Source organism: Ylistrum balloti, unplaced genomic scaffold, assembly GCF_031769215.1.
Source record: "Ylistrum balloti isolate Yb309-2 unplaced genomic scaffold, AGI_CSIRO_Ybal_v1 Utg370894, whole genome shotgun sequence".
NCBI classification, from domain to species: Eukaryota; Metazoa; Mollusca; class Bivalvia; order Pectinida; family Pectinidae; genus Ylistrum; species Ylistrum balloti.
The window spans coordinates 94,150-103,398 of NW_026782508.1; the positions used below are offsets into that span (position 1 = coordinate 94,150).

At 37.1% G+C, this 9,249-nt stretch overlaps 1 protein-coding gene across 1 annotated transcript; it reads left to right on the top strand.

Moving 5' to 3' along the window:
* The first annotated feature begins 6,931 nt into the window (after positions 1–6,931).
* Positions 6,932–8,851, top strand: LOC132559355 (uncharacterized protein K02A2.6-like). Its single transcript, XM_060223964.1, has 3 exons — positions 6,932–7,034; positions 7,110–7,283; positions 7,917–8,851. Exons 1-3 carry the CDS (start codon positions 6,932–6,934, stop codon positions 8,849–8,851), a joined length of 1,212 nt encoding a protein of 403 aa, XP_060079947.1.
* Positions 8,852–9,249: the final 398 nt, after the last annotated feature.

Consider the following 9,249-nt stretch of genomic DNA (forward strand, 5'->3'; position numbering starts at 1 on the left):
TGGTGATATACTGGACATATCGGGAATATTCATTCATTTAATGGAACACGATGTTCAAAAGTGCAAATGTCGATGTTTCTGTAACATGCACGTGTCTTATCAAAACTACAATATGTTTTATCGCAATGTCACTCGTATATAAAAGAGTCCCTACACTTTACCGTAATTATTTAAATATTTTGATATTTTAAGAAAGTTTAATTTTGTTTGTTTGTTATCATTACTTTTTTCATTTCAGATAAGGACAAGGCTGGTTCTTGTTCTCTGACATAAGCACATCTACAATCTTAGCAAACATCAAGTATATGTATATACCAAAAGAGACCTACCAACAGCATAGAAAAGGAATGACTTAATTAATTGCTGCTGTCTTCCTTTGTCAACTCAAGTGCGAAATGAGAGTTTGTCAAAAGTGATATTGGACCCCAAACTAATTTACAATTCCACAACCCTACTACTAGTGGGTAAAGAGAGGATACATATACATGATAATCATTCTATATCAAAACTTGATCATGTATTCGGACAATGCCTTCATAACATTTACAGGCAGAGAAGAGTGAAAGTATTGTACTCATTCTTGTCACGTGATACGGAGGATATGACAAAATATCGGATATCTAATATCTAATGTTATATCTCCATTGACACTGTTTACTTTTGGCCTTCATATGATGAGTGTTCGCCACTTCCGGTGAGGAGGACATACCGAAGTCTAAAAAATGGTACTTACTTACTTTTGTCGCTGTCAGTATAATGTGACAGTAGCCGAAGGACCTTCGACAGTATACTTTAGTGTGGTAATACAAGACGCAAAGCAATATGAAACCATCTAAAAATAGCGTCCATCTGCAAGAACCAGATTTATGTCTGGGATACCTGTTATTTCCCCTGAATTTAAAAGTTCGACTTGATGACCAAGGCAGCGATTTTGTAACATGACTGCACAGTAATTTTCCCGAATAAGACTTAAACTTATGCCTAGATATTAATATACATTCGAACAGTGTTATTCACCTCTATTTAGATCATCTGGCGTGGTGCTTCGTCCGTCGTCTGGCGTCAAATGTGTTTCCTTTAAATAACTTCATGTGAACATGTGTAATGTACCAAATCTTTTATATTTAGTTCGTGTGTTCCTAGGGTGAAGCCTGGCAAAGTTTGAAAAAAAATGATCTAGGTCACAGGGCTCAAAATTTTTAAAAAGATTTAAATGACTTCTTCTCATTAACGCAAATACCCAAAGGCATGGTATTTGACTGGTGTGATCCTAGGATGAAGCCTGACGATTCAAGTCATAAGGCTCAATTTTCAAAAATCATTTAGATGACTTCTAATTAATTAAAAGGTCGAGAGGCATGAAATTTGACTTTTATATATGTACAAGGTGAACGTTGAAGGCCCGTTTAGTCACTTGTTTCATTAGAGTTCCCTCTCTATTTCTGAAATTCCACGACATATTCACATCATTATATAAATGACACTTCCATTTTTTTTTACTTAATGTTTTAATTAATTTGAAAAAAAAAACCATATCAACTATTAAACTGTAAAAGTGTTTTATAGTGCAGCTCAAAACAACGTTTTAGGTCACTTGGGCCTCATTTGGACCTGTTGAGATAGCATTTTGTCCGGCGTTGTGCGTCCGCAAACTTTAACACTTTCGACTCCTCAAAAGTTCCTGAACCATTTTCAATGATTTTGCTGAAACCTTAAGATAAAATTAATTATATGCTCCCAAGGGCTTAAAACTCTCACTTAAGTCTTACCATCATTAAGATCGAATTTCTGTTTCGTGACACTTGAAAACGCTTTACCCTATAGCCTTTGTATTCAATATCGTTGACCTCAGATGGTCGTAAGGGCCACTAGGCCTCTTGTTGTAACACATTGCAGACTGAAAAGCTGTATAAAATGAATACATTGAACAGAAATCGTTAAATCTCTATTACTCAAATGAGTCCACGCCAATGTGTCTTATAACCTTCAGCTTCCAGCATTTTATAATGAACAGATGGATGTAGGAAAATTTGTTATTGTGAATTACGTTTTGCTATTATTCACACGAAATGAAAACAACAATATATTTTAATGTTTCAGGAATGATATATATTTCACTCGAATGTACATTTACTTTTCTGTCTGACTTGCTTTGCGTTCTTTTAAATACACCAAAAAGAATATAGAACTGCTGATGACATTACATAATTTATTTTTTTAAAAAATGACTAATTATGGCACTTATAATAAAGAGCCTTAATTACAAAATGAGAATTGTTGTCTTCGTTTTTGAAAATAATCCATAGAGAAATATTATTTCTATTTGAATTAAATATATTCTTTTAGAAAAAAAAACTATAAACAGTCCTAATATTGGAGTTTTTGTGTTGTTTAATAGGCAGAGGATAACAAGGAAAAATGAATTACGGTAATTATTGGAAAACTAGAAATCGGTGTCATATCATCCTTTACCTCAGTGAATGTATATTGTATACAAGTGAACTGTACTTAACGTTATTTTTAAACATTTATTAGGTCACGGAATTTACTGAATTATTGAGTTATGGCACATCTCCATTGAGATTCCTACTTTTCTCCGGTTCACTTGGTGAAGTCGCGCTCTCGGCTCCACAAACAAGTCCTAGAAGGACGATTCAGCTGTACAATGCAGTTTAATTCGTTGTTAACTAGCCCAATAATTCCATAGAATTAATAATTTTCATTTATCAGAAAAAAAAAAAAAAATTCAGTACAGTACATCAACCAACAATTACCAAATACTTCAACAGATTGCAATTCTGGACAGAAGAAAAACCTGACTTGTCACTCTGATCTTAAGACTTGCTCAAAATCGATCAACCGAAGGCAATACAAGATATGTTTTACAAGGACACCACTGAAAAAGCAATTGTCCTCTGCTTCATCGGTGATACCCGCGAAGAAAATCATCTGTATTGTAGGTCAATTATGAGAACAAAGTTGACAGTAATGGAATCACTCAGCATATCGATGAGTTTCGAATACGGTCATCTTCATATAGCGGAAGTAAGTAGGCTATTTTTCAAAGACATCCTTGTGCCGAACATCAAAGTTTTCCCCAATAAATTCGTCTGTGAACATCGTTAGCATCCCACTGATGTAAGTCCTTGATCGTTGTTGACATCTCGCAAAGAAATTGGTGATTTCGGAAACAAACCCTTGAATATCGGATCAAACGCAACACGTCAATGTCATAAATTTGGAAATCAGACATGTTAGTGTACATGTCCTTGAACGTTACCCTGTGTATGTATCGAGCTGTTGAAGAAATAGTGTCTTTCATATTCTAACAATGTATCTGTGCCAATCCACTATAATCCAGGTAAAACGAGGGGGGTGTCCACTGAAAACGTCGTCAGTGCCTATTCACTTTCACGTGACCTCTTCTGGTCACATGTTTGTCGATACTTAAATGAATTTCGAGCCTCCAGTAAAGAAAAGGAAGTATCCATTTCGTGAACAATCCCAGACTTTTCCTCGTGAGGCACTTCCACTCAATATAAATCTGCCGCCATTGTTTCCTTGCATTACCGAAATAGGAACAGGACAATTTCACTTTTTACACTTTTCAAGATCGATGAATCAATTACGTCAGAATCACTGATGAGTTCTGAATGGACGAAACGTTCTGTATAACGTAGGTTAATCTATTATCTGACTATGTACGTAATACTAATTGTAGTGAAAAGTGCAACAAATTTGAGTGTTTTTTTTATACAGCTGAAATAATTGCTTCGAAATGAATATATCAGGTTCCTAATTTAAAAAGTGAATTGAAAAAACTTAATCCATTTCGATGGGAAGACAGGTGTCTAACAAAATATGAAACATGCGTTTTAAATATCATACTTCAATTTTTCTTTGATGTTTGGAATCCCATAGACATGTAGCAAAAATGAACATAATTTAAAAACAAGGATGAGTATCGTAATGTTCATCTTCGACGGCATCTTTAAATCCAACTTCCAAGAAGAACATAATTCATATGTAAATGAGGTAGTGTTGCCAACGCTTACGAAAATAATCGAAAAATCTCGTGATGATGTTACAATAGGAGAGGTGGTGGCTCTTTCTCAGGAATATAGCTGGTAAGTTACAAAGGACATATCGATACTACACACTTAATTGTCTCCCTTGATATATTTTTCCTATCACCCTACTTGGATGGTATCTACAGGATCAAAGAAGGGAATATCATTGTATCGGTGACTATAAATGGCGACAGATTGATAGAGCTACCCACTATGACTTAATTCACTTTACTGTCTAGATTTAGGAGAAATCAAATATCAAAAGATACAAGAAAATTAAGTATAGATCCATTCAGTCGACTGCAGTCGAAGTCTTAATAAATCTACATTGTTCTATGTACATTATGTATTCGAAGATGGAAGAGTGAAAGTAGTTTTACTATTGAATTAAACTCTGAAAATCGTATCAAAATCACTGATCAATATAATTACAACATATCTTTCATACCTTAAGCCTTCGGATCAGCATACAAGCTTGGCGATATCGTTAACAGATGTTTATTTTTCAAAGTTAACACGCGTGGCGATATCGTTAACAGATGTTTATTTTTCAAAGTTAACAGGCGTGGCGATATCGTTAACAGATGTTTATTTTTCATAGTTAACACGAGTGGGCGATATCGTTAACAGATGTATATTTTTGATAGTTAACATGCGTGGCGATATCATTAACAGATGTTTATTTTTGATAGTTAACACGCGTGGCGATATCGTTAACAGATGTTTATTTTTCAAAGTTAACACGCGTGGCGATATCGTTAACATGTTAATTTTTCATAGTTAACACGAGTGGGCGATATCGTTAACAGATGTACATTTTTCATAGTTAACACGCGTGGCGATATCGTTAACAGATGTTTATTTTTCATAGTTAACACGCGTGGTGATATCGTTAACAGATGTTTATTTTTCAAAGTTAACACACGTGGCGATATCGTTAACAGATGTTTATTTTTCATAGTTAACATGCGTGGCGATATCGTTAACAGATGTTTATTTTTCAAAGTTAACACGCGTGGCGATATCGTTAACAGATGTTTATTTTTCATAGTTAACATGCGTGGGCGATATCGTTAACAGATGTATGTTTTTGATAGTTAACACGCGTGGCGATATCGTTAACAGATGTTTATTTTTCATAGTTAACACGCGTGGCGATATCGTTAACAGATGTATGCTTTTCGTATTTAACACGGGGGGCAATATCGTTAACAGATGTTTATTTTTGATAGTTAACATGCGTGGCGATATCGTTAACAGATGTATGCTTTTCATATTTAATACGGGTGGCAATATCGTTAACAGATGTTTATTTTTGATAGTTAACATGCGTGGCGATATCGTTAACAGATGTATGCTTTTCATATTTAATACGGGTGGCGATATCGTTAACAGATGTATATTTTTCATAGTTAACACGCGTGGCGATATCGTTAACATGTTTATTTTTCATAGTTAACACGCGTGGCGATATCGTTAACAGATGTTTATTTTTCAAAGTTAACACGCGTGGCGATATCGTTAACAGATGTATGCTTTCATAGTTAACACGCATGGCGATATCGTTAACAGATGTTTATTTTTCATAGTTAACACGCGTGGCGATATCGTTAACAGATGTTTATTTTTCATAGTTTACACGCGTGGTGATATCGTTAACAGATGTATATTTTTGATAGTGAACACGCGTGGCAATATCGTTAACAGATGTATGCTTTTCATATTTAACACGGGTGGCGATATCGTTAACAGATGTATATTTTTCATAGTTAACATGGGTGGCGATGTCGTTAACAGGTGTATATTTTTCAAAGTTAACACGCGCGGCGATGTCGTTAACAGGTGTATATTTTTCAAAGTTAACACGCGGGGCGATATCGTTAACAGGTGTTTATTTTTCATAGATATAGTTTCATTGTTGGTGCCATAGATCATAAGCTGGAAGGGGCTGTCGTGTATAAGTCTATCAATATACTAGACAGCCACCACAGGTGCGTTAGGTGTGTGAGAGTTACTCCCCTTGTCTCGTAATATGTATCTGTGTACAATGTGTTCTACGTCATGAATAAGGGGTTCTCCTCGAGGATAGCAGCGTATGTCGTCCATGATATCACATGGTGTCAGAAGAAACTAGAAAATGGACAGGTTAAGACCTCCCAATGAACTGCAATTTACTGGCAATTTGTCAGAGAACTGGCGAAGGTTCAAGCAGGCCTACGAAATATACGAGGTAGCCGCGAAAATTGACACAGAAGATGATAAGGTGCGTGCTTACAATTTTCTGCACGTTGCTGGTCCTGCCGCACACGATGTCTTCAATACGTTTGTCTTTGACCATGATGACGACAAGAAAGACATTGATAAGATATACGAGAAGTTTCAATCATATTGTATTCCAAGAAAGAACATTACATATGAACGTCACGTATTCTTCACTCGTAACATGAAAGAGGGTGAAAAGATAGATGCTTACGTCACAGACTTGAAAACGAAAGCAAAAAACTGTGAATTCTCCACACTCGGAGACAATATTATTTTCGGGATACGAAATATCCATTTGCGTGAACGGCTTTTACGAGAAACTGCCTTGACATTGGACAAATGTGTAGAATTTTGTCGTGCTTTAGAAGCCAGTGAGATGCAAATAAAAGATTCTCTGGGTGCAAAGGCATACATGGTATAAAACAAAAACATCCATCTTCTAAAACTAAGTTGAACAGAAAGCTGCGCCACAAACCCCCAAACCTGAATAAAAGAAAAAGTTCAAGTGTAAAAAATGTGGTTTCAAACATCCGCCGAGAAATTGTCCTCCGTATGGAAAGTCTTGTCTAAACAAGGCAGTGAAACGGGAACATTTTCCGATGAAAACCGTGGAGGAAGTTGCTGCAAAACTACAGGATGCAAAGTTATTTACAAAACTGGATGCGTCACAAGGTTTCTTTCACATCAAGTTGGCCGAAGAAAGTACGTGGCTGACGACGTTCAACACTCCTTTTGGCCATTTTAAATTTGAGTGATTACCATTCGGTATAAACTCAGCCAGTGAAGTATTTCAGAAAGAAACCAGTCAGATCTTTGAGAATGTATCTGGTAGTGAAGTGATAATTGACGACATACTCATCTGGGGAAAGGATGAAGATGAGCTCAACACGCGTTTAGAAACTGTTCTACAAAAAGCAGAAGATGTTGATCTACGATTCAACAGTGAGAAATGTAAGTTTAACCAGGACGAGGTTGACTACGTTGGGCATACATTTGGGTCAGATGGTCTGAAGCCGAATCAAGCAAGAGTTGAGGCAATATTGAAAATGCCAGAGCCCAATGACGCAAAAGTTTACAGAGACTGCTAGGTATGGTGAATTATCTTCAAACATTTATTCCTGATCTAGCTACGGTGAACACTCCACTACATGAGCTCCCAAAGAAAAATGTAGCGTGACACTGGGATGAGAGTGTCCAACAGGCATTTCAGCGTTTGAAGGGCCTGATATCAAATGCACCAGTTCTCCAGTATTACAATCAGTCGGAGGAGGTGACAGTGTCAGTAGATGCGTCGTCTACAGGTCTGGGCGCATGTCTGATGCAGAATGGCAAACCAATTGCCTTTTCATCAAGGTCACTAAATTCTGCCGAAAGGAACTATGCACAAATCGGAAAAAGAGATGCTAGCAATAGTTTTCGGTACAACAAAGTTTCATCAATATATCTACGGGAAAGATACAGTGAATGTACAAACGGATCACAAGCCGTTGGAAAGTTTGTTCAAGAAATCTCTTATCCAGGCTCCACAGCGAATTCAAAAAATGATGCTAAAAGTTCAAAATTACAATCTGTGTGTGAAATAAGTTCCGGGAAAAGAGCTTTACATCGCGGACGCGTTAAGTCATGCACCGTTACAAGATTCACCAAAAGCCGAGGAATTCGAAAAACACGGATTAGCGAGCATATCAGCTGGTAAAACCGACGATCCGATATTGTCGAAAGTGAAACAACACGTGCAATACAGATGGCCGGACAACAGGAGTGAGATTCCAAATGATCTTGATGTATATTGGAACATTCGCGACGAGCTCAATTTGTGTGATGGTCTTCTCATGAAGGGAGATAGAATTATAACACTCCTGTCACTACAAAATGAAATGTTAGAGAAGGTCCATGCTAGCCATCTTGGAATTGTGAAATGTCTTGAGCTAGCAAAATCAAGCTTATTCTGGGTCGGAATGTCAAAAGACATAAAGAGCAAAGTGGAAAATTGTCCGATATGTCAAAAACACCGAATTTATCAGCAGAAGGAACCGATCATTCAGGAGGAAATTCCAAATAGGCCGTGGCAAAAGTTAGCAAGTGATATATTCTATATGGGTAGTGAGAAATATATGATTCTAGCTGATTACTCTTCCAAATATTTTGAAATATCAAATATTCCGAATGTGACAAGTTCAACTGTGATTCAGCACATGAAATCGCATTTCGCCCGTCATGGTATTCCAGAAGTTTTGAGAACGGATAACAGTCCCGAATACGCGTCGGCTGAATTTCAAGTGTTCATGAATGAATACAGCATCAGACATGTAACATCTTCACCTAAATACCCACACAGCAACGGTTTTGCGGAAAGGACCGTACAAACGGCAAAAAAGCTGCTGAAAAAAGCAAAGGAGGACAACCGCGATCCAGAAAATTGCATTGTTAGAGCTGCGAATCACACCAATTCACGGTGTGGATCTATCACCAGTAGAAATGTTAATGGGACGCAAAACGAGATCATTCATTCCCATTAAGAAATCGTTATTGAAACCGAGAGATGGATCTCATAAACTGATTTGTAAAGGTGTGGAGAAAAACCAAGTAATGCAAAAGGAGTACTACAATGTAGGAGTGAAACAAATGCCGAACGTTAAACTCAATGAACATGTCAGGATTCACACTGGAAAAACCTGGACACCAGCGAAGTGTGTTGGTTATGATGACACTCCAAAGTCACATATTCTGCAAAGTGAAGGTCGAACCTACAGGAGGAACAGGAGAGACATTCTCAAATCGCGCGAGAACTTTAGTGATGAACAATTCTACCAACAACCATACGCGTATGCAAATTTACCTGTTGCACAAACTCCATCTCCAGCAGTGCAAATCGAGGTGTTACCACAGGAACGCGCCGAAACCCGACATGAACAAT

Bases quoted from the DNA above. Each gene is read 5' to 3' on its own strand.
- LOC132559355 (XM_060223964.1), top strand. From the start codon at position 6,932: ATGAAAACCGTGGAGGAAGTTGCTGCAAAACTACAGGATGCAAAGTTA. The intron at 7,035-7,109 runs GTACGTGGCTGA...GTATAAACTCAG, and splicing joins CATCAAGTTGGCCGAAGAAA to CCAGTGAAGTATTTCAGAAA. The intron at 7,284-7,916 runs GTAAGTTTAACC...GTGTGAAATAAG, and splicing joins ACGATTCAACAGTGAGAAAT to TTCCGGGAAAAGAGCTTTAC.